The 26,391-nt window shown below is 41.5% G+C and overlaps 1 protein-coding gene and 1 pseudogene across 1 annotated transcript; both read right to left on the bottom strand.

Annotated features, from left to right (window-relative positions):
* Positions 1–617: 617 nt before the first annotated feature.
* Positions 618–23,975, bottom strand: DAPL1 (death associated protein like 1). Its single transcript, XM_057746201.1, has 4 exons — positions 23,871–23,975; positions 15,208–15,295; positions 11,636–11,696; positions 618–894 (listed from the first exon to the last, which is right to left on the bottom strand). The coding sequence occupies exons 1-4, from the start codon at positions 23,926–23,928 to the stop codon at positions 778–780; spliced, it is 324 nt and encodes a 107-aa protein (XP_057602184.1). The 5' UTR covers positions 23,929–23,975; the 3' UTR covers positions 618–777.
* LOC130858995 (protein lin-28 homolog A-like) lies at positions 5,909–11,624 on the bottom strand (annotated as a pseudogene).
* Positions 23,976–26,391: the final 2,416 nt, after the last annotated feature.

Genomic DNA, 26,391 nt, shown 5'->3' with positions numbered 1-26,391 from the left:
TGTGTTGGAGGGTAGGAGAGCTAGAGCAGGTTTAGCTACACCAACACTTTCCCTCTCATCTCCACCTCCAGTTAAAACCACCTTCTGTACCCCAACCACAATGTCCTGTAGCATCAGGACCCCCCAGTTCTAGAGCATGAACTTTGTGGGAGGCCCTGAGCAAATCTCTCCTTGAAACTAGAATTCTATCAATACTTTTCGACCTTGATTGCTTTGTAGATGAGAATACGTCGGAAATAAATCTATTACTTTCATTTTCCCTCACCAAACCTTCAAAACAAACTACTTACTTTTGCGGGAAACTAGAAAAGACATTTCACCTCAAGTGAAAACTTGAGCATTTTATACAAACACACTGAGAAGAATCACTCCTTACGTTTGCACAAAATGTTGGCCTTTGCAAAGGTCAGTGTACTGCTCTCTAACCTCTGCCTTCTAGGAGAACTCACCATGGGCGGAATCACTCGGTCTGCATCAAGGAGAAAACAGCCTATTCAGGGAGGTGGAGTGGAATAGTCCGGTATTCTAGATTCTCCCCTTATTCAACAGAATTACACATGTCAATATCAATGGGATGCTGACTAGGACCAAAATGAGGCCCAAGAATGCATTGGATGTCCAGGTTTGGATGCTTTATTATCTAAAGTCAAAAGAGAAGATACAAAAGCTTGGTATTCACCAAGCAAGGGCACTAGACCTATGGACAGTTTGGCCCTTTTGGCTAAGCCCTCAGACCTTCGAGGCAGTTGGCTAGATGGCTGTGTTTTATGTCCCAGCTTAACATTTTCGAGGCTGCTGAATAACGTAGATCCTTTTCAGTGGAGTGACCTTCTCCAGAGCAGGTCTGGGTTTTTGATGTGCCATGTGCACTATTGCTGGAAATTTATGGCTGAGCTAAAGGTGAGAAGGAAAGAAAAAAATCAGCATATTGGATCTTTTTGGTCATAAAGCATTAAAGTCACAGAAAGCAAAACAGCTGGTCAGAGGAATGTCACAGTTTTGTTTACTTCTTTGATAATATCTCATTTTTCCATACCACCGCTAGCTCTGTACCCATAGGTACACGTGTTAACCTGGATTTTCCCTCATTAGTGTGTTTCTATTTTTTTTTAATTATAAAGTATGAAATATGTAATTATGGAAATAACATATATATGCATTTATATATATGTTTTGAAGTGACATTTATAAAGGTAGAAACGGTTAATTATATTTTCATCAGTCCTCCAATAGTAACAATTATTCTGGCACTACTATGCATATACAGAATACTATATGCTAAGAAGGCTACAGGGACATTGAAGAAGGTCCTGGGGTGTGGAGGAGGAACCCCTCAGATGTCAAAAGATGAGAAATAAAGAACCTCTGAAAGAAGTTAGGAAGAGTTAGGTGTTATTTTTTAAGTTGAAGCATGTGAAATTGGCCATTTTATAGGGTTCAACCTAAACAGTCTGGTAAAGAGAAGGCTGAGGAATGATTTATTAGCTTCAGGTAACAAAAGTTTTCACTAGCCATCTCTGCAGAAAACATCTATGAGGAAATGTGCTTAAATAGATTCAAATTAACACAGACTGACACTTTGACAATAAGACGAATTCATATGGAACCAAGAGACCTTATGGAATTCACATTAAGGACAGCTTAAGATGGAAAGGATGCCCAATGTTGCATGTCTTTCAGACATAGTTTTCTTAGGAGGAGAATTTGGACCCCATGGCCTTTTGGGTCCATTCCAGTTCTTGGTTTTCAAGCCCACTGATTCAATATAAAGGTATCTAAGGACATCTTCCTTAGCCAGCAAGGAAGGGATGCCTCAGCTCACTAGGAATTTACCACTATTGAACTTAGATGCCCTTGCCTTGACACTCAAATCAAATAAAAGGGGAGATAAACTGTTCATGACCCCAAACATCACATTGTTTATGGTTTGTTTGGGCTCTTCTAAGCCAGGGAAAACATATGTGTCTTACATCACTTCTCAAATGTCCCTGAGCTCTGAGCACACATCATTCCCTTTCATGTGAAACTTGACTCCAGAAAGTTCTTTCTTCTTGGTCTTAAAAAATTAAACATACTGGAAGAATATACACTCAACTGTTAACAATGATTATCTCTGAGGGATAGAATTATGGGCAATTCCTAGTCTTTTTCTTTACTTTGTGTTTGTTTCTCTAAAAGTTTTCTTTTACAATGAGAAGGTAAAAGTTATATAATAATTAAAACCAAGCATGATCTATGCTGGCACTCTAGTAGAAAGGAAGAAACATAATTGAGGTACTGGTTACAAATATTGCTTTAGAATCTAAAAAAAAAAGAGCTGCTGTTTTTTTTTGTCAGATCAATTACCATTGGGCCACATGAAACGCATTTTATAGTGTGGTAAGGGCAGAGTGTTTTATTTTGTTTTTCTTTTAACATTAGAACCAGAAGAAAACTTAAGAGGTCATTGACTTCAACAGTTTTCTTCCAGACTAGGTGTCTTTAGTGTCAACTAAAACAGATGGATTATTTCAGGTTAGTTCTAAATCACATTCGAGAGATTACAGGTAGGAAGACCTACTTGGCAAGTTACTTAAAGTCAAATGTAAGGCAAAGGGGGTTGAGAAAGGAAACGAACAAGTAATTCATAACAGAACTCTGGGCAATTAGCCAAGGTGAGATGGGGCAAGATGACAAGTTGAGACAGAAGAGAGAAAACCACAACGTTGATTGTTGTTCTTAGTGTGTCAGAGTGATGATGGGTGGAGGTGGGAAAGAAAAGGGGGAGAACAGAGTATGAAAACACACTTAAACACGCTTATTGCTTAATTTGGCACTAACCCATTATTTGATCATTTTCACGGTTATCTCCACAATTCAGGGGCTACATTTTTTGATCACTTAAAAAATTGTGATAAAACACATATAACATAAAATCTACCATTTCAACCATTCTTAAGTACACAGTTTAGCAGCAATACATACACTTTCATTGTTGTATATCCATCACTACTATCCATCTTCAGAACCTTTTCATCATACCAAACTGAAACTCTATACCCATTAAAGAATAATTCCTCATTACTTCCTTGCCCAGCCTCCGGCAACCACCATTCAACCTTCTGTCTCCATGAATTTGACTACTGCAGGCATCTTATGTATGTGGAATCATGCAATACTTGTCCTCTTGTGGCTGGCTTATTTCATTTAGCATAATGTCCTCAAGGCTTATCCATGTTGTAGTATGTGTCAGAATTTCCTTCCCTTGTTGAATAATATTCTGTTGTATGCATATAGACCACATTTTTTTTTTTTTTCAGTACCAATAGGTCTTTATTCATTGTATTTTCCCAAGGAAAAGGAAGGGAGGGGAAAAGGGTCAGCATGTGTGTTACAAAACGACAGCAAATGGGAAAGGAAGTACCTGGCACAACAAAATCAACCATCAAACACTGCCCAGATGGGGTCGCCAAAGCCCAAGGGGGGCTCAGTCTCCTGCAGGTCAGGAATGAGGGGAAGGGATGAGGGAAAGAATAGACAGGTACATGCTTTTCTACCCTCCCTCCCTCCCCATAAATTCAAGATTTCACACAAAGCTTTGGTTTCTAGCAGTAAACATGGAGTTACATTCGTCCGTCTCCTATTAAACAATCTTGTGGCCACTTTGACATAAGTTTCTTGCACCTGCATAAAAGTTCCTGAGTGACTTGGATATACATTCATCTTTCCTTTCATGGTCTCCCATCCCCACTTTCTACATGGAAGGCCCCCTCATTGTTTCTCTCGACCCTAGGACTAGAGATTAAAGTAGGTTTTAATCCATCCAAAGACAGCAGTCTGTTCGGCATGAATCACATCAAGGAATGGTCATGACTCAGGAAACTGGGAACAAGGGATGGAGCTCTTAGCTTCTTCAGGATTTTTGCACAAATCATTTACTCGCAGACACCCCACAAATTAAATGTATAGGTGTATGGGCTATTTTGGGGGTGGAGGTGGGGGGATGGCACAAAGGGGGAAAGAGGAGGGGGTAGGAATCCAGTTTTTAGGACAGAAGATCTTGTTCAAAATAGGAAAGAGGGGAAAGGGAACACAAAAGAAAGTGTGGTTCAAGACCCCCCCACCTCAAGAAGAGGGGCTCCCGAGCTTATGTTTCAGATCTTTTTGCCTGGTGCAGAACCTTTTGTCAAAGATGCTTTGGCTATTTTTCTCAATATAAAGAGAAGTTTGTAAACAATAAAGCCCCAAAAGAACATGGAGAAGACCAACACATTATATTTACACAAACTAGGCCACCTAGCAATCACCAAATCAGCTACTTGTGAAGTCCTACAAAGCCTGGACAAATACAATAACTAGAGGTGGGCAGCAATTGGGGGAGACAAGAACCCAGGATCAGACACACATCACCCAATGCGTTCTATTGCATTTGCCCCGTTACAACACAGTGAGGTAGGTTTGCAGTGATCTCACAGCATGTAAACGAAACCCCCTTTTCTCCTTTAGTTACCATGACACTAATCACTGCTGCAGCAGGGCAGGACACTGGCTCTGGGAACCACAAGGAAGCCATCGCTGATGGTCTCTCTGGAAGCCAAGGAGGAAAAGCCCAGAATTGTTAAAGGTTAAGCATCTTGGCCTTGCTTCATATGTCCATCCCTGGGCAGCTCAAGATGGGTACAGAGGCATCGTTCTTAAAACCAAGCCTTACCGACTCACGTTTTTACAAACACACACACAATACACCCTCTTGTGCATGGTAGGCCTAGCCCAATCTAGTGAACGATGGATCTGGTATGTAAAATGAGTCCTGTGCCCTGTGATCAGAGGTCTGGAACAGGAATCCTTTATCACACATACAGATGACCTTTGCCTAATTCTGGCTTCCCTTCTTGGCATCTTTTACTTGGCCCAGGCTCTCCTAACCTCTCTGCACCACCTTTTCCTGTGCAGACCAATTTCCAATCTTTCAGTAGAAGGAGACCAAGTCATGGGGCAACCCAGTTAAAACCTAGTCTTCCATGAAACATTGAAGATGGAGGGGTTTCAAGAGGACACTATGGCAGAAAAGCCAGCTCTAATTGGCAAAAATGAGGTAGTTCAATAGGCTATAGACTCTAAATAGTTGTTCTCCTTGGTGATACAGCAACAAAAAGTATTCCTGCTGTGCAGACCCGGAGCTGCTGCCGACTTATCCCTGAGATTGCTCACATACCTGAGAACACAGTGCAGGAATGAGGGCCTTAGATTAAAATACACACAAGTACAAAACCAGAATATTTATATTACGAAAAAAAAGTTAAAGTGCACAAGATACGTCATTCGCACACAGCTAGTGCAGTTGGCCTCCTGGAGAAAGTGGGACCCAAGGTACAGTCTTCCAAGGGAGCAAATAAATAAAATTGTATTGGCCCAGAGTGGGGTGGGAGTGAGCTCAGAAGCAGCAGGTCTGCAGCTGTTCCCTTAACCCCTTTTGCCTGTCATCACAACCCACTGCTTGGGACAGTTCTCAGCACTCTCTCCCAAGAAGGGGTTATAAGGAGACAAGACGTGGAAAACCCTGCCTTACCCCTGAGGTATTTCTTCCCACAGAATGCAGTGGCTTGTGGGTTGGGTCCATCAATCTGGTCTCATACTTAATCTTTTCATTCTGGCATGGGAAATATTATTCCATATCCTTCTTTGAGAGTAAAGCAACTTCCCTATTCAGGCCACTTTTAAAAGCTGGAGATTCTCGGGGTGAAGACTCAGATGAAGTAGGCAGGGAGGGGTGCCCCCCAAAGCCCTCACGTGCACTTGGATAGAGCATGATTGGAGTTCCTTAGCCTCACGCCTTCCCCCCACCAAGAGGGAAGAGGGGATGATGCTGTGGACCCCGGCCTGAGATATACGGCAGTGCCAGCTGCCCCCCACCCACCCTGTCCCCACTTTCTCCACTCTGCAGATGGATGCCTGTTCCTCAAAACTTTCCGATCACAAAAGGCCAGCCCCCACCCACTGCAGCTCAATTCTGGGCCTCTGGGAGCACGGCAGGGCTGTGGATCTCTTCCTCCTCCTCCTGAAAGTAGGCTGGCTTTCCCTGGGAGCTGGGAGCTTGCTGGGCCTTCAGTGGACACGAGGCTACCATATGGTTGATGCTCTGGCAGAAGGGGCACTTCTTGGGCTGGGGTGGCCGTTTGCATTCCTTGGCATGATGCTCTAGACCTCCACAGTTGTAGCACCTATCTCCCTTTGATCTGCGTTTCTGCATGTTCTTCCCTTTGGGCCGCCTCTCACTCCCAATAAGAACACCCCACCGGGGCCAGTGACTCGGATAGATTCCAGGCCCTTGGCCGACTTCTTAAAGGTGAACTCCACGGCCTCACCCTCCTTCAGGCTCCGGAAGCCCTCCATGTGCAGCTTACTCTGGTGCACAAAGACATCCACCGGGGGGTCGAGTGCGACCCCGGCACGGGCGGTCATGGACAGGAAGCCGAATCCCATGCGCATGTTGAACTACTTACAGATGCCGGCACCGTGGAGCAGCTGCCGGCACCGTGGAGCAGCTGCGGCTCCTCGGCCGCCCGGGCCGCGTCCTCCTGCGCCTCCTCCGGCGCCTTGGCGCAGCCACCTGCAAACTGCTGGTTTGACACAGAGCCCATGGTAGTCGGCTGAGCCCGCGGCCCCGGGCCTCTGGTCGGGCGGCTGCTGGCCCCAGAGAAGTCCGGAGGCAAAGGGGTGGCTCGGAGAAGAGGCTGCTACATCTCCCCCAGCACAATAGACCACATTTTGTTTAACCATTCCTATGCTGATGGACACAGGTGGCTTCCACCTTTTAACTATCGGGGATAATGCTGCCATGAACACTGTTGCACAAATACCTCTTCAAATCTCTGCTTTCCGTTCTTTTGGGTATATATTCAGAAGTGAAATTGTTAGATCACACGGTAATTCTAGATTTAATTTTTTGAGGAACTGCCATGTTGTTTCCCATAGTGGCCGCACCATTAGACAGTCCCACCAGTAATGCGCAAAGGTTAGGGGTTACCTTTTAACTAAGGCGTTTAACTGAGGTTCTAAAAGCTCTGCTCAACTGCTTCTCAAAAGAGGAATGCTACAGATCAGAATGAATGGAAGACGGCTCCTGGGGGCTGTTGGCCATCTGTGAACTGCTCTGGCAAAGTTTAGGGGGAAGAAATCAACAGGATTGAGAAAAGAGTGGAAATAATTCTGGCAAGGATAACAGCCTTAGATAAACTGCCCATAAGTATTAAAATACGAGTTGTGGACAGCAAGGGCTTTATAGCAACATGTGAAAATACAGCAAGAGAGTCAAGTTCTCTTTCTCATATACCCCACCACCTCAGTCAGGAGCACCCTAATGTAGAAAGACTTGGTGGTTGTGGGTGGACAGTCTATAAAGGGTCTACCTTCAGATGATGAAACTGTAAATAAAATAGTCAGCCCTTAAATGCCCTAATTCTTTGTTGTAGACTTTATATCAGTGGAGATAGGAACATTTTATTTTCAAGTCTGAACTAAAAATAAGTAGGAATAGCTTTCCAACCTACAACCTGTGCTTTAGTCTGGCATCTTAACTTTGGGGACCTTTGGATTTTTCATCATTAGTCTTTGTAAAATGATAGGGTTTGTAGAATGAAAGGTGTTTGTCTGACTCATTAGGGTAAAAGAATCTTGTGTAACACCACAAGAGAAAGAATTCAAGGCCAGTATATGTGTACGGATTCTGCCAGGCTGCAGCTCCATCCCATAAGGGGAAAAATACTGAACTTGAAAAGCAGATCATTAGAAACTTCCACATTGAGAATTTACCTTCATCTTGGGTAGTTGTGACCTCAGAACCTACATTTTTTGTTTCAGAGAAAAAGTCAAAGAAGGATGATAAAAGTTTTTATGATTAGAGCTGTGAAAGAAATTCTAGAAGCAAGAAACTCAGTGGCAGGTTTTGCTTTAGAGCCTGAAGTCAGGTAGGATTAGCAGACTGGTAGCTCTTCCATTCATCTTTCCAGGGTGTTAACTCCCAACTTGTGTGTTGGCACTTAGATTTCCACACCCCGTTAAACAAAGTGCTTAAAACAAAACAGCCAGCTTGAGTCAATGAAATTCAAGGCTCCTCCTAGGGTGATGGTAATCTACAGAACAAGAGAAACCTTTTTAGATTTGCAGATGCCTTTGATAGCTTCCTCTCCCCCCAGGATCCCATTTCTCATACATCTCACTAACTTTGGCCCTGGTAACACAGCTGGTAGCTTGAAAAGTGGCCCCAATTTAAGTAGGCTTCAACATTCCACTGCTGTTCACACTATAACCCAACCCTGTTACTAATGGTTTAACCGGATGCTTTCATGTTGGGAGAAGTTTCACAACTATTGCCAAACTTAACTTCTGTAACTATCCAGAAAATTAATGTATTTGGCAGTGTCATTCTCTCTCACCCCTTGCCTTAAAATAATTAAGTAAATGAGGGATCATAAATCTCAGAGGAGCTACGTGACTTCTAAAAGCTCACACAACCTCTAAGGAGTAGGTGGAATTTGGCCTAAGACCGGGTGTCCCAGATTTTTAGCTTAGAGAGCTTAGGGGTTACGTAACCCTCTTCTGCAGGAATAAACACGTTATGTGGCCCGTCACTGGGCTATGTAAATTCTCTCATTATTTAGGGCTGGAAGAGGCAGGAAGGACTGACTAGAGAGGAAGGGAGGGTCCTACCTACTTAGAAAGGTGGTGGGGAGTGAGGTTTGTGTGGGAATGAGTGGGAGGGAAAATTTTAGGCTTGCTTCCCCTTACAGTTGTACAGTTCCAACCTTTTGGGAATTGTTTTCCAATCTCCCAAATCTTAAACCCTAGGTTGGCTTTAAAGTAGGGTATGCAGACATGAATAACATATGGATGGAAATTTCTTGCCGTGGTTGAATGGTTGATGAGCTCCTATGAAAAGGGCTGTAACTCTCACTGTTTTGGACTCTTAAGTTTTTAAACTGGTATGAGAACTAACATGGGTTCTAGGAACTAGACATAATTCTAGCTGAGGGCATGAATGAATATTAATAAACACAGAGGCTATGACCCTCGTTTCTATATTTCTATATTTCTTCTGGTCGATTGTATATTGTTAGATCTTCACAACAATATATATTGTTGGGGGAATCATTGTACTGCAGATGAAAATTTATCAGCAGGTATCTATATCTCTATATTTTATATGTCTTTTATTTTTTATATTAGGCTGTATAGTTATGCATTTTTTTCATTAAAAAATTAAGGTATAATTTATCTACAGTAAAATATATATCCTCTTTAGTATTCAGTTCTATGCGTTTTCACAAGTGCACACAGTCTGTGACCACCACCACAATCAAGGTATAGAACCGTTCCATCACCTCCCCAAATTCCCTCCTGTCACTTTGTGGTCAACGCCTCCTCCCACCCTCTGGCAACCACCGATCTCAGCAGATCTATTTTTTAAAAGGCATTGGTCTTTCCACCCCAGGTTGACCTTTTTTTATTATGAAGTCCTATTACGCTTCAGGTTGAATTATGGATTCAGGAAAGATTTTTCTTAGCTGTAAGGGAACGCGTGGGTCCCACCAACTTCCATATTTAAGACAGTGACTTATGGTAATCTTGGGACTTGATTTTACTGCGGGTCTCTTCTCCTTTGCCTGGATTCCAAGTGACTCTCTGTAGGATATCTCCCTGGGAATGGAAGCTGACACTTACTGAGGGCTAACTGTGTCTGGCTTTGTGCTCAGTCCTTTGCACCTTATATAATTTCATTTTATTCTTGCAACATCTCCGTGAAGTGGATACTATTAATCACATTCCCATTTACATATGAGGAAACAGAAGCACAGAAAAGTGAAGCAACCTGCCCAAAGACACACAGCTAGTGAGGGACAGAGCCAGCATAGGACCCAGGCACCTGATATCTGATACCAGAACCTGTTCTCACCAGTAATCTATGCAGTCTTGGCCACAGTCCTACACTAGCGCACACTGAGCTAAGCATTAAAAGGTTTTTTAAATATAGTTGCTATTAAAAATATTTGTAACAACACACCATCTCAATGTTTTCTTATGATTTCTAAATACAACTTATTATTGTTGTTGTTATTTGATTCTTCTTTTGTCTTTGAAATACAGAAGTGATATTTTTAACTGAAAAGGAAAGAACCCTTTCTGTCATAGATGTATGCACGTGTCTATAAAAAAACAATAAAGACTCCGGCATCATACCTACAGTACAGCATAATCAACCTTTACTGACCACTCTCTCTAAACATCTTGGGTTAACATATATTCTAGAGGAATTGTATCTATTCCACTTAGTTCTAGTTACTGTGGACATTCTCTTGCCCCTGAGAAAGAGGCGCTTAGTGGACAGGAGCTGGAAAATGTGCGTGGCAGGTCATCATTCGTCCCTGCCCTCCTTCTAAAGTCAGGAAGGCAAAGAGTCACTTGTGACCCCCACCTCCGATCTATGTGATGGGAGAACCAAGCCCCCTATGTGAGAAGGATCTATAGCTATCATCCTATCATCAAGATCTTGCCTGGTAGTACCTGCCTCATGGGCTTCAGATGTACCTTTTCATTTCACTGCCATAAAACCGATGCTACTAATCAGAATAGAGGGTGCAGACAGGTTACTGTATGTCAGGCGCTGTTCTAAGAGCTTCCTGTGTGTGAACCTCATTGATTCCACACAACCATCTGAAGCACCTCCTCTTCCTTATCTTCATTTTACAAACAATGAATCACAGGCACAGGATCAATAACTTGCTCTAGGCCATAGAGGCAGTAAGTGGAGAAGCCAGTGCCAAATAGGGGTCCCAGTAGTCTAGCCGCACAGTTTCTGCTCTAAACTTTTTCATATCCCTAATTTTGGTAATAACAGCAAGTCTTCCTTCAAAAAAGGGCGCCCAGTCCTGTCCCTTCAATACATGTAGGGGAAGCAGAAAGAGTAGTTCTTCAGTGCCTGAATTCAATGCATCCACCCCCTAGAAGTAGAATAAGGACCCTCACCCAGCTCACTTAAAACATTTAAAAACAAACGATTAAATCCAAAACTAAACCATTGTCTATGCTGGAAGAATTTTCTGAGTTTCCTGAGCTACTTAGAAACAATTTAAGATACAGAAATAAAAATAGCAACAGTCAACCACCTGTATAAATAGACTTTACTAGATAAAGCCAGCCAGTGCCCAGACTTCCTCCAGTCCTAAACCGGGCAACCCTCCACCATCCCTCCTGGCCTCAAAGCAAACATTTCCTTTTGGAAATACAGTGGTAGGGAGGCAGGTCAAAAAGGGCTGAATTCCCAATACACAGGCTACCTTTTTTTTTTATAACAGCAGGCCAACGTTTCCAAGAAATATTTGGGATGGCAATGTAAAGTTCTGCCAATGTGGCATCATGGTTCTTGCTTATTTTCTATCTTATTTTTGAAATGATTTATTAAATAGACACTAGGAATTTGGGAGCATCAGCTTTTCTCATCAAAACCATGTCGTGCTCCTTGAACTGAGAGCAGATTCTTTCACAAGGACATCAAACCTCTGAGTTGGAAGAAACCCCAGTGGTCATCAGCTCATTCAGCCGTGCAGCCCGATCAGCCGGGTGACTACTGGCTGGGAGCATCGCCTCATCCACAGCTCACCTTCTCCAGTGTGTCATTCAGGGCATCCATCGTCTGTATTTTGGTAACATTTGCAATGGCACTGTGAAAATGAAAAGGAACTTCATATAGAAACTGAAACTTTCCCACTGAAGAGGCTAAATGATTTGCACAGGCAGTTTTCTACTTGGCCTTTAACCTTTCACTCTGTTCGGCTACTTCTGGAAGACAAAAAAAAAAAAAAATATCCTGCTCTGTGTGCCCGTGTGCTACAACAAGCTTTGTAGGCCAAGTTATTATGATTAATATTTTTAAACTTTTCATCGAAATACACTATACCTATAGAAAGGTGCATATATTATCAACGTATAGGTTGGTGAACATTCACAAACTTGTAACACTAGTCAAACCAGTTGCCCCTAAGGATAATCACTACCCTGATTTATGGCCCCATATATTACGTTTGACTTTATTTGCACACCATAAAATGCACCATACCGCAGGGACCCTTTTGTGTCTGGCTTCTTTTCTCAGGCCAAGTTACTTGGTTAGGAGAGCTGCAATCAGGGCCGAGCCTACAGTGCAGTTTCTTGAAGGAACTCTGCACTTGGCATACCTTTTTCTGGATGGCTTAGGTTGGTTAGTAGAAGTTATCAGGAAATGGAAGCAGATTGATGATGCTTAGAAATTTATTTTCTACGATATGTTTTTTCAAAAGCTATTCTCCTAGAAGATATAAGGAGCGATGTTTGTCCATGAAAAGGAGGCAATCATATCCATGCAAACACTCACGAAGCAGATACAAAGAGAAGAGGTAACCTCATGGGGCAGCTAAGGAAGCTTCAGGGCCTCTCACTGCAGAGTCTCCTTCCAAGGCCCTGGGCGGGGCCCTGGCCATCTCATATTTGCAATTTTGTATTATTTTTCCTTAAAAGGCCCCCCAATTCTATAAGATTCAGGTCCTACATACCCATATCGATCCCAGGTAAATAGGGCAAGAGAACTATTTTTTACTAAGTTCTGTAATAGTTCAATTCCCATCTTTTAATGACTATTGGAAAACAACTGAATTTTTTAACAGGGTTCCAATTGCCACTTTATGACCCTCTAAGCAACTCCTCTTCCCGAAGTGTTCACTTGATGTTAGAATTACCAGTAAGTCCCTTTGCTGAGGTGCAGAGAAATGAATGACTTGTCCACTGGCTGCCAACTAGAAGGTCATTTCCAAGCTATGACTCTAGTTCCTGAGCCCCTGGCCCAGGTATGTTAATTGGTGTCACACTAAACAGGGTTTACACTTGAGTCAGGTTTTAGTAGCAGGATAGGCCTTCAAAGTTAACCAGCTGGCAATTCAATGACAGTGTGATGTCATTTACAGAGTGCTTTCTCTATTCTAGGAACTGTCCTAGATGCCGGGTCAGGAGATAAATAGTCTGTGACTCCCACTCTTGAGGACTTATATCTTTGCTTTAATTATGTGATGATTATTTTCAGATTCAGAAGAAAAAAAGCTTAATGCCAAAGGGGCAATTTTTTAAAAATTAAGGCATAATTGACATATAATATTACATTAGCTTCAGGTTTATGACTTAATGATCTGACATTTGTATATACTGCAAAATGAACACTGTAATAAGTCTAGTTAACATCCCTCACTGTACATAGTCAAACATTTTCTCTTGAGAGAAGTTTCTAAGGAGAAGTTTTAAGATTTATTCTCTTAGCAACTTACAGATATACAATACAGTGTCATTAACTATAGTCATCATGCTGTAATTACATCCCCAAGACTTATTTATTTTAAAACCGGAAGTCTGTACCTCTTGATTCCTTTCACCCATTTTCTATCTGAGCCACCAATCCCCGCCCCCCCCATCAGCTTTGGCAACCACTAATCTGCTCTCTTCATCTATGAGCTTGAATTTTTGTTTTTGTTGTTGTCCTGTTTTTTTTTTTCCCCTTAGATTCTGCATACAAGAGAAATCATATAGTATTTATCTTTCTCTGTCTGACATTTCATTTAGCATAATGTCCTCAAGGTCCATCCATGTAGTTACAAACGGCAGGATTTCCTTCTTTTTTATGGCTGAACAATATTCTTCATGTGTGTGTGTGTGTGTGTAACACATTTTTTTATCCATTCATCCATTGATGAACACTTGGGTACTTGGGTTTCTTCCACATCTTGGCTACTATAATAATGCTGCAATAAATGTCAGGGTGCATATATCTTTTCAAGTTAGTGTTTTCATTTGCTTCAGAAAAATACTCAGAAGTGGAATTGCTGGATCATATGGTAGTTCTAGTTTTAATTTTTTGAGGAGACTCCATACTGCTTTCCATGGTGGCTGAACCAATTTATATTAGAGACTAACAGTACACAAAGTTTCCCTTTTCCTCACATCCTTGCCACAATTTGCCATTTCTTGACTTTTTGTTAATAGCCTTTCTGACAGATGGAAGGTGATGTTTCATTGTAGTTTTGATTTGCATTTTCCTGAGGATTAATTACGTTGAGCATCTTTTCATGTGCCTGTTGGCTATCTGTATGTCTTCTTTGGAAAAATGTCTCTTCAAATCTTCTGCCCCACTTTTAAACTGGCTTGTTTGCCTTTTTGCTACTGAGTTGTATGAGTTCTTTATATATTTTGGATACAGTATTTCATTTTAAAGGAGAAAAATCCTCAAAAAATTTCCTTCCCAGAAATTGAGAAGAGAACTTTTAAAGTGATCTAAAAAGTAATTTTACACGGAAACAAACAAAAAAACCAACTCTGAAAAATTCCATGGCCTATTTCCCTCCACATTTTCTTTCTGAGACTGTTACCATTTTAACTCTTAAAGATGTATCTGAGCATCCTCTAAGTCATTCTTTTTGAGTCACTCGTGAACTCACCTATGAAAACCATCCTGAAATTAATAGTCTCTGAAGCACCCCAACTTGGAGGAGCTAGTTTTGCATATTTACTTCTTTTTAAAGGTGCTATTTTCCTCACCCAAGGCATAGAGGGGCTGGGCCATTTGTACTCATGATCCAGCCCAAGGCTCACTGCTTAGTTCTGGGAAAAGCGCAGTGTGTCAAGGTTACCGCAAAAGGAGCAGGGAGAAAACAACTTCAGTATCCAAATGTCTTCCGGCTGTGCCAAATATAGTGGCCATTATTTTCTAAATAATTGAGTGAGGAATTTAAAACAAACAGGAAAGCATTTATTTTTAATTCAGGAGATTTTCTTCAGCAGACACATATTACAAAAACAGGGCCAGCTTAGGGACAGTACTTTCCAGGCTAAGGTGAAAATAAGATACAGGGACATAAGTCCAGTTTAGATGCAATAAGGACAGTACTTTTTAAGTAGGAGGCAGTTGGGCTGGCTGCAGAGAGAAGGAGGATGGGCAGAGAGAGTCCTCCAGAGGGTAGTTACTTAGCTTCCCCCCCCACAACTGGACTCTCACACCCCACCCCACCCCACTGGCCAGCTGCCTCCCTAATTCCGGTTCGTAAGTGCCTAGAGAGCCTTAGTTTGTCCTAAGATACAGAAAAGCCTCTGCCTTCTGGCAGTAGAGTCACTTAAAACGCGAGATGAAGAAGGAAAAGAAATTAAACATTCCCCTACCTTGTTTTCTCTAATCCTGTTTTCTTGGTGTGTCTCTCCAAGATGCCAATTTCTTGTTTTTTGGAAATTCGCTTTCCTCCAGCTTTTACTAGAAGCAAATAAGCATCAACATGGGAATAGTGGTTAAGGCAGCAAGAGAAAGTTTGCTTTGTGATTCGAGGTAGGAATTTAGATTTGAGGAATTTCAGAACTTTTTGAAGAGCTAAACTTTTATCTAAAACAACATAGTAAAAAGTTACCCTGAGCCACCGTAACAGAAGAAAAAAATATTTGGGGCAAACAAGGTGGGAAAGAGAGAAGGGCTGAGGTTTCTGCTAGTTTGTGTTCGGAGAAGGGAAACTGAGGCTAAAAAAAGCAGAGGTGTTTACACCTTCGATTTGGGGAGGAGATAAAAACGTACTGCCTTAGGCATTTCACTGAAAAATATTTTTTTCTTGTTATCAAAGCAATTACATTCTTCATGATAGCAACCACAATTACCATATGACCTTCTGTTTTCCCACAAGATTAAAGTGCAAGGCTTGCAATTTTTTTTTTTTTTCCAACCAAAGCTTTCAAAAGCTAGATTGGAGAATGAGCCAGAAGTCAGGGCACGCAGTGATAACAGGCATTTAATTCAAGAGAGATGCTTCTGATCCCACCAGATACCCACCTTCCGTCCCAGACCCCAAACTTCTGATGCTGGAGGAGCTCAGATGTTTTAATGAGTAATTAAGCTGTATTAATAATCCTGCCACTCAAGAGATCAATTAGTGTTAATTAGGCTACAGATGACCTAACAGCAATTCAAGTGTTTAACCATGTCAGATGAAATCAACTTTTGAAAAGGAACAACCCATTTCAGATTGCAAGTCAAAGCAAATACTTTTTTCTGTTCCCAGGAAATTTGCACATCTGAAATCTGACAAGCTCAAATGAGAAAAAGCTAAATGGACATTGATTTGTTTGAACTTGTTAACTCTTTTTATGGAAATGTCAGATTGGCAATTTTCTCAAACTGGCTCCAATAAGGTGAAAAATAAGAAAACCTATTCTATTTCTCAATGCCCTCGTGAATTGACTTCATCACTTTGCTTTTAAAATTATTATTTAATTAATTTTTTGAGTATGTAATAGTACATTCATAAAGCACACAATTCAAAAATCATGGACAGGTCTGAAGTCTTCCTTCTACCATTATTTTTAGGCCTCCAGCTCATCTCCCTAGATATACGAATGTTAACAAATTTCCTATGTATTCATCCATAGACATTCTATACGCATACCTCTATATTTTTTTAAATGGCACCATACATTGTTCTACATCTTGTTTGTTTATATTTTTCATTCAGTCATGTACTTTGGAGTAAGTTCCTTATCAGTATATATATACATACATGTATGTATGTAGAGAGAGAGAGAAAATGTCTTTCTAACATCTGCTTTAAAATTTCATTCTATGAACATTCTGTGTTTACTTAACCAATTTCCAAATGTTGGACATTTTAGATGTTTCTTATCCATTGCTATCACAAACAGTGCTGCAATGAATATCTTTTTCATATACATACCTCATAATTTTGCACAAGTGCAAGTACATCCATGGGTTAAATTCCTAGAAGTGATCTTGTTAATTCTTAAGAGTATGTGTATTTGAAATGTTGTTAAATCTTGCCAAAATATCCTTCACAGAGGTTGCACTAGTTTACAATCTCACCAGCTACGACAGTGATTGCTTCCTTGTATCTCAAGCAACAACGCGAACTAGAAAATGTTTGGTTTTGTCAACAAATAAGAAAAAGAGAGGTAATTTGCATTTCTTATATTAAAAGTTGAGCTTATTTCTGTGTTTCAGAAGCCAGTTGTATTTTTTTTTATAAACTGTTCAAATTTTTGGTCTCTTTGTCCTGTTGGACTTCTGTTCCATTAATCTTTCTGTTTATATGCCATTACAACTTTATTTTAATGACTGTATCTTTATAATATATTTAATTTTTTTTTTAAAGGGAAAATTCATATCTTTATATTCCTGGTTGCTCTCTATTCAAGAACATGGTATGCTTTTCCATTTTTTACGTCTTCTTTTGGGTCCCTCAGTAACTTATTCACTTAAATCTTACACATTTATTATTAGGATTATTCCATAAGCATTTTCTCTTTGCAGTTGCTGTTGTAATTATAAAGAGGTCTCTTCTTCCATCATAGCTCTCACAGATTGTTGGTCTTATATTAATATCATTGATTTTATACCCAGATCTTATTGAATTTGCATGTTGTTTATAATATGTTTTTTATTCCCTTAGGTTTTCCAGGTAAAAAAATTATATAATCTGCAAATAATTATAATATTACTTCCTCTATAATAATATTAGATAGTGATGATGATGGACATCTTTGTCATCCTAATTTTTAAGGGATTGTTTTTAGTGTTTTCCCATTTAGTATGATGGGTACTTAGTTGGGTATATGCACACACATATATTTGTAATATATTTATTGTATATATTCAAATATATTTCTTTCATAATATTAAGGAAATATCCCTCTATTACTATTTCATTAGGCTTAAAAATTACAAGCACATCTCGAATTTTAACAAATGCTTTTTTATCATCATATGATCGTATGGTTCTCCTTAATGTGGTTAATTATATGAAGATAAATATTTTATAAGTATATATTAATGAATATTTTACTATCAAACCATTCTTGTGTTCATGGAATAAACTCTACTTGGTCATTTTGAGTCACCAAGTTGATTTTTCATTGGTTATAAAAGCATCTCACTAGAATTTTGTAATACTACAGTCCAGGAAAAAAAAATCCTATTTTCATACATGATCTGTTTAAATTCACACACACACACACACGAAAAAAAGGCATACAAAATAATCAGCAAGAGAAATGCAAATGATGTGGAAACATCTTCTGAAGAGCCAAAGCATACAGAGATGAAATAAACCACGGGGTGGCTTTTTCCAGAAGACTGGCTGAGGAGGGTGTGCCTCTGCGTGGGGGCAGCACCGCTCCTCTCCTAGCGCGAGGAATCAGATCACAATGGCTCTAGACCTAGAGCTTGGGCCCGCGGTGCCCTCCCAACAGTATCTTTCATTCTCCTTATGACGAATGCTTGTAAAATATGGACTACTGTAATTATTGTCTTCTTAGCGTTCCTTTTGTTTTCTCTGATGCTATTGTTCTTACAGGTTTTCTTCAAATGATTATTCTCACCAACTGTAGACGCACACGTGTTATAGTTAAAATAAGCAACAGTTAAAAGTGAGAAGAGCTTTGGAACGTAGAGTTCTGTGCCACTCATTTGAAAGGACACGGACAATCTAGAGAATGTCCAGAGGAGAGCGACCAGAGTGGAGAAGGAGCTGCATCACATGAGGAACTGGGCAAATGGGAAAGATCACTTCTCCGGAGGCAAAGACTCCAGGGAAGCTTATGGTGCCATCCTGAAGGGTTTTAGGGGCTGTCTTGTGGAAGAGGAACGGTTTCCTGGTGAGGAGATGTTATTTAGGGTCAGAGAGCTCTCCCCGCCCCAAGCTCTGTGACCTTGAGCCAGATACTTCAACTCCTCTGAGGCATAGTTTCTGCATCCTTCAGAAGGGAATAACACTGATTGCTCAGGTTGTCCTAGAGAATAGAGGTGACCTAAGCACCTGGTACACAGTAGGCACTTAATAATTAGTAGTTATTTTTATATTTATGTTTTTCCAGAGGAGAGAATGAAAACCAAAGAATGAAAGTTCCAGAAAGGCAGAGTCTGGCTACATATAGCTGTGTTATTCGAAGTGTAGTAGATCGCGTAGTATAACAGTATACCTCTGGCCCCTTAGTGTGTTAAAGCAAAGAAAACAAATGTATCTGCCATGAATATTTTAGAAGGATTTTGGGGAATTTCGTAGAAGTTGAACTAGGTGATTTTTATCATAAGGTCATTACTGTGACTCTAACTCTTCCCATATACCTACAAAAAGAAAATCTATCATGTTCCTCCCTTCTGAAAGAATATAGTTCACTTAGAGAAACAAATGCCACGAGAAATGTAAAGAGAATGTAACCATGGGAGTTCTTCATTCGTAAGAACAATAAAACAGAGATATTTGAGAGGAAATTAAAAACCCTCCCATAAGATTCCTACTTCCATCCGGGAGTCTTTGAATGCATCCAGGGCTGTGGGCTCTAACTGAGTGATTTAGGAAGAAAAGTCAACCACGCTTTGGATTTGCAGAGTACAGTTCTCATACCAGACTTGCTCTGGTAGGTAATCTCGCTTGGTTAGCCATGTACAGTACAAAGCAGCAGAAAAGAATCTCTCCATACTGTAGATGAATACACTGAGATACAGAGTAAGATTCTTACTACATTGGGGTGATTGAACCAGATGGAACCAGTATTAGGGAGGGTCATCTTCAAAGCTCTGACACTGGTCACATTTATCTCCCTGTATCTAGACCAGCCATTTGTTTGTTTGTTTTGTTTCTTTTTGGCTGTGCTGTGTGGCTTGCAGGATCTTAATTCCCCAACCAGGGATTGAACCCACGTCCTTGGCAGTGAAAGCGCAGAGTCCTAACCACTGGACTACCAGGGAATTCCCCAGAGAAGCCATTTTAAATAAACATTTGCAACCCAATGCGATCAGATTCTTGCCCGTTTTGCTTATACTAGATGGTCTGACTCACGGGACCTCAAAGTCTCACTGTAACTAAATTAGTTCAGTTAAATTTGCAATCATTTACATAATTCCATGTTTGGGACTATATTGCCTTTTGAACTATATTGCCTTTTGTAGAAGAACCAACTGGAACTGAGCAAAGTACAAAATGAATTGATATAACGTTTTAACAGGGCTTCAAATACAAATACACAAGGTAAGACTTTAGGTCCTTTCAATAAGGAAGTGAACCAGAGATTGAAAAATGTAAGAGAGAGGGCTTCCTAGGTGGTGCAATGGTTAAGAATCCACCTGCCAATGCAGGGGACACGGATTCGATCCCTGCTCCAGGAAGATGCCACGTGCCACAGAGCAACTAAGCCCGTGCGCCACAACTATTGAGCCCATGTGTCACAACTACTGAAGCCCATGCTCCTAGAGCCTGTGCTCCACAGCAAGAGAAGCCACGGCAATGAGGAGCCCGCTCACCACAATGAAGAGTAAACCCTGCTCGCCGCAGCTAGAGAAAGCCCATGTGCATCAAAGAAGACCCAACACAGCCAATAAATAAATAAGTAAATAAATTTATAAAAAAAAACGTAAGAGAGAGATGCTTTCTTTGGATAGTTTCATTAGAAAACCTACACTGATGTGGAGAAAATGAAACTTTGCTTCCCTACCTCTGAGTAAGAGTTATACTGTTGTGGCCACTTTTTTGTAGTTTATAACTTTTCCGAAGTAAACCCTTGAGTTAAGAATGCTATAGAGTAATTTTCCAGTTAAGATTTTCCAGGCACGTTGCACAGTGTTTGGTAGAGGGTAGTCAGGATAAAGATGAGCCTGCAAGAAAAGCTGAGCTTCTTTCCTTCATGAATCAGTGGAGAATGTGTGTGAAAAAGCTGACCACCACAAAGGTTTGTGCAAACTCTGCCTTGTGACTTTGAACTTCCATTGGAAGATTTTAATTGAAAGGTTAGAGGTCTGCAAAACGCCTACTTGACATTCACAGTTGATTTTTTGGCAAATTCTAAGCTGCCAATCAAGAGAAAAAACCCTCATCAGGAAAAGCTTGTGAAGCAAGGAGAGAGGGCTTGGCGTGCACCCTGTCACATCTCTGCCCCTTCTCACCAGCGATGTGGTGTTGGGCACGTCTCTCAACCTTGCTGACTTTCAGTTTGCTCCTCTGAGAAACAAGGATGATGGTACATCATTGGTCTGCAGGGCTGGGGCCGTGTCTAGAAGGCTCTGTGCAGCGCCAGGCACCCGGGGTTGAGTGCACAGCGGCTGTTCTTGTCATCAAACCCCTGTCCCCGTGACGTGTGGGGACACATGTGGGTCTTGCAACTTCTCTGCCGAACCTCACAGGTCAACTCCCACAAGTTGACAAGAGCAGACTGGAGTTGAGAGAATGAAGCCTTTGGTGTTTGCTTTTTAAGAAAACCACACTGGCCCTTCTGCAGCTGTGGCTTCGTTCCCTTTTTCTGCATTAGTTTCACCCTTGGGGATACACGCCCCAAACGTCCCTCTCTCTTTAATGAGCCAGAAAAATGGATTCTCTCTGGGGGTCCAGTGGTGACCCCTTTGATGCCTCTGACTCATTTGCCTTAAAACAAATTAAAAAGTGTAAGGAGAGTGGAAAAACTCACGCACTGCTGCTCTTTCTAGTGCATCACAAACGTACTTGGCTTCCTTGGATTACCGTCAATGCACACATTTTTGACTGTTCAGGTAATGGAGTTCTCACAAAACTGAGAGCAAGGCAAATCAAAACAGCAGAAAATCCAAAGCTAAGCTCCTTGGAGCCCAGGCCATCTCATGTTTAATGTAGTCTTATTTCACAGCATAAATTTATAACTAGGGCTCACAGAAGTACCATATATTATATTAATATACATGAAAGAAAAACCACTAAGCACTCCCTGCGTAGGTGGGAAAGAGTTACAGCTGGCTGACTTTTGAGTGGTTTCATATTTAACTGCAATGGGGCAGGCACATGTATCTTTCACACTGCAATTTTCTTCTGTTCTGACATCTGCAGTAGTCCTAATGCAGCCTGCAAACATCAGGAGGTCTTGCAATTGAAGAGAATCATTTCTTCTGACAGCAGTGTGTTTCACTGGGCCTGCATTTTACAGGGATTAACATTCATGTGCTGGGTACCTTACACAGGTTATCTCCTTTTAATAGTCGTAACAACCTTACAATGTCCATGTTATTTATTACTGTCTGTTTTAGAGATGAGAAAACTGAGGCTCAGAGACATGGAAGGGAAGCAGGGTTTAAATCTGGGACTGTCTGATCCCAAAGCCCATGTCAGACCTTTCCCACCATATCATGTTTGTGTCCCCCTTCCAGGGACCTCTCTGTCGCCTATAAAAATCGGGTGAAATTTAACGGAATTCTGGCAATGAATTATTTTTGTTCTATAAATAAAATTTTGTACAGTAGCAATCTGGTTCTGACTTAAAATATGTAGCAAGACAAGCGGAAGGATGGGCCTTCTTTGTTCCCTTGTTCTCAGTGGGGAGGCAAAAGTCTGCCTTCATCTGCATTCTAATTATCCCAAACCTCTTATCTGTAGTGTCACAGTTCATAATAATTAATTGTCATGCCAGAGGCATTGTGACATGCTTGGTGGCATCATGGTGTGCTACGTACACAGAGTAATTAGCAATCATTAGTGACGGGGACAGAAAGTTCCTGGTGGTTTCATTCAAAGTTTCATTTGGTTAAGTTTGTCTCTGTGTTCTTTGTGTATAAATGTCATTTAGCAGATCAAATGGCAGCTGAACTGTTTTATGAAGGATTGGGGTGGAAGTGGCGGGAAGAGAATGGTGTTTCTTTTGTCCTTATGTGGAAACTTCTGATAATTTCCATCAATAGTTTTGGATCATTAGTTAGCATCATTAACTTTAAATAGATAACGTTAAATATTCCTGCACCCAATTACAAACATGAAAAGGCAGGAGTCTGCCACAGGAGACCAGGACAGGGTGCTGAGAAGTGGGAACTCAGAATCAGTAGTAAAACTTTTGACTCTTTTCGACAGGCTGCCCACCAGAAAGCCGCTGAAACTTGTGTCAGTGTTTGATGCTTTGTGAAGGTTACACCTGCCATCATCCTTTGCAGCAAAGATGACTGAAATAACCTTGCCTTAGAGGAGCCAAAGAATGATACCAATAAATAAATTTTGTTAATAGAGAAAGGCAAGAACAAAGCGGTCGAGTTTTTGAGAACTTTCTTAAGGAAAAAAGAAGAAAGGCAGTTAAAAGAACATCAAACTGGCTAAAAATAGGCCTGCATGCCTCAGCCCATCCATATGAACATATGGTTAAGTACAGTAAAACTAATTTCCATATTCCAGGGAGTTGATATAAATAGCATACATTTTTTTACAAAAAGAAAGAACTGCGGACGCTTTGCAAAATACCTTGATAGCTACTTTTTCCAGTCAGCCCTGCCATGCTTGTGTCCTTATCAAAAAGTGCTCCTCAGTTTGGGGACAGACAAAAGACAATACTGATCACACGCCCAACCCCAAAGCCTGAGGAGGGAGAGAACCATTGGGTTGGAAGCTGGTTTGGCTGGGTACGAAGTCAGATGATGTACAGGCATCTTGGGGAGACTGAGTCTGAAAGCTGGAACCTCTAGGGAGGAATATTTCCGTGGCAGTAAATCACCTTCCAGGTGAGGATGGGTCGCTGCTCACCTATGGCCAGGGAAGGAAGGCCCCAGCTCACCGCCTGTGCCTTTCCACCAGCGCCCAATCCCTTGTACTCCCATATAGAATGAGGTTTTAATTCAGACAAGGCCTGACAAATCCCCAGGTGGTTTTTACACACGAGCCTGAAAGGATCAAAGACAGAGGAGGAAACCAGGTCGAGGAAGTTAAAGTCACAAGGGGAGGTTGAGAGCCTCTGCTCTGTTGGGGCGCCTCTGTTGAAGGCACTGATGGAAGGAGAGGCGGCAGCAGCCATGGGGCCTTGCTGTCTGCAGGGCAGAGGGCAGGTGGGCAGCCTACCTGCAGGAGGATGCCCCCCTTTCAACGGGGAGAGCTGGGCTTGCACTTCCTTTGCCATAGTGGGTGCCAGGGCCGGTGCTCTAGAGGCGGAGTGCCAGCTGTGGCTGCCTCACTGCACCCTGGCTTTATATGGGCTGGGGGCGGGGCCCCTTCAGGGCTTTGCTGAGCAGCAACAAGTCTTGTCGCCTAGCTTTTCTGGGAACCTACATTTTTGGGGCACGTGTTCTCTTAGAAGAAAACTTTCTTCTTATTCCGTTCATCTAAGAAGTCAAAGTAGACAGCTAAGGGGACTCTTACTTTCTTTCACAGGAGGAAGGGGAAAGGATGAAGCTTGGTGGAATTCTTTTCTCTCCAACTATTTATCCATCAAGTTTGTATGGTGCATCTGCAATGTGACAGGCTCTGTCATATGCTAGCATGACAAGGAGGGCAAGACAAGATCTTTGCTTCAAGACAGCCGTCGTTTTTCTGAAGAAGCAATTCTAAAAGTGTTATGCCTTTGTCTCCGTCTTTGCAGTTGTAAGCATTTATGCTAAGAAAATAATTGGGGGTGTGCACAGAAATGTTCTATCTTGATTGTAGTGGTGATTACATTTATCATACATCATACATACATCACATGAAATTGGTGAATGTTACTCTACGCAAATTATATCTCAGTACATAAAAACATCTATTTGTTAAATAAACGAATGGGACTACTCCAAAATGTTGAGTGGTTGTCTGTAGGTGAAAGTATTACCTGCTGATTTTTATTATCTTTTCTTAGTTTTTCTGTATTGCTTTTGAAGTCAATAAAAACCAATAAAATTACCCGGGGACGGGGAAGCATGCTGTAGTGTTGACCACGGTGGGTACACGCTACGGGAGCAGAGAGCAGGGATCACTCACATCACTGGCAGATATTCTGTGAGTGGCCTTCCCAGCAGCATCCTGGGCGAGGAGCGGGGTTTCAGAGGTAACACAACCCCTTCCTTGTTTTCAGAGAATCTCACAGTCCCATGCGGGATGTAGAAGATGAGGTGAGAAGAAGGCTAAGAGGACTCCTTCCATGACTGACAAAGGTTATCGCAGCAAGGTTCAATAGAAATTTCTATATCTGCTCAGACCAAAATGGCAGTCACAAGCCACATGCGATGTGAGCACGTGAAATGTGGCTGATGCAACTGAGGAACTGAATTTTTAATTTTAATTAAAATAATTGCAATATAACTATAAATATAAATAGCTACATGCGGCTTGCGGCTACTGTTTAGAATGGCACAGGGCTCTAGCGTAAAAGCTGGACATGCGATTGTCGCCCGGATCTCACTGATTACCCTCTGTAGCTACAGGTTGCAGGAGGCAAGGAGGACATCAAAGGGCAACCACCCCTTAGGAGAGTCTATACTGAGGACAGCCCAACTGATGGGGCTAGAACACAATGCATGCCCAAGCGAGGAAGATGTCTTCTGGGCACATGCTGCTTTATTTAACCATGATGTCATATCAAATAACTTTCCCTTTCACTTCATTCACATGCAAAGCCTTTAAGCGTGGATGTATGTAATGTCAATTATATCTCAATAAAAGTTCTTAAAAAAAAAAGGAAAACTAAAAAAAAAAAAGCGTGGATGTATGTAGAGACACAGATGTAGAGAACAAATGTATGGACACCAAGGGGGGAAACGGGGCTGGGGGGGGTTGGGGTGGTGGGATGAACTGGGAGATTGAGATTGACATATATACACTAATATGTATAAAACAGATAACTAATAAGAACCTGCTGTACAGCACAGGGAACTGCCTCTTGCTGTACAGTAGAAACTAAAACATCACTGTAAAACAACTGTACCTAAGTAAGTAAGTAAGTAAGTAAATAAATAAATAAATAAATAAATAAGACAAAAAAGAGTGGATGTAGGCTGTGAACCTCCATAGGGGGAGTTAGTAGGCAAGATTTTCAGAGCTGTTTTCATTATGAAACCTTTGTTCTCACGGCTCTGAATAAAAACACTTAGAGTTTGTGCTCTTGAAACCCAAGTAGGAAAACTCTGATCTGAGGTGATGGGAGTGATGGTGTTCAGGAGGTGATGGTGAAAGAGAAATAACCAAGGAGAGAGGAAGAACTGATTAGAATCCACAGGACATCCTCTATTCTCCTCCCAACCTTGTGCATTGAACGCGAGCCTTGTAGAGTAATAGGTAGTAGGCTAAATTTTGATATTCCTTTTATCCCAACATGGAAAATATGTGTAAGTTAACGACAGAACGGTAAATGAGGATGTATAAAAGAGCAGCATGACCTCAAATGAGACAAACAACCTTTCTGTAGAACCGTCCGTAGAGGAGGGGGAGGTGGAAAAATGAGGCCACCATGGTTTTCCTCCTGGGTGGCCCCTTCTAGCACATTCCTCCCCACTCTGCCACCATCTGCTTCCATAGGAATATTCCAGACTCCCAATTCTGACTCCCTTGGTGCACGTGTACCACCACGGGGCAGCCCTCTCAGGGGGTGGTGGCTTCCCTGCTTTGTCTTATA

This window comes from Hippopotamus amphibius, chromosome 8, assembly GCF_030028045.1.
Source record: "Hippopotamus amphibius kiboko isolate mHipAmp2 chromosome 8, mHipAmp2.hap2, whole genome shotgun sequence".
Lineage (NCBI taxonomy): Eukaryota > Metazoa > Chordata > Mammalia > Artiodactyla > Hippopotamidae > Hippopotamus > Hippopotamus amphibius.
This window is presented reverse-complemented; position numbering and strand designations above follow the sequence as displayed.

Coding starts and splice junctions, on each gene's coding strand:
- DAPL1 (XM_057746201.1), bottom strand. CDS start 23,928: ATGGCAAAGGAAGTGCAAGCCCAGCTCTCCCCGTTGAAAGGGGGGCAT. Junction 15,296..23,870: donor AGGGGGGCATCCTCCTGCAG/GTAGGCTGCCCA, acceptor ATTTGCTTCTAG/TAAAAGCTGGAGGAAAGCGA. Junction 11,697..15,207: donor ACAGGATTAGAGAAAACAAG/GTAGGGGAATGT, acceptor TCATTTTCACAG/TGCCATTGCAAATGTTACCA.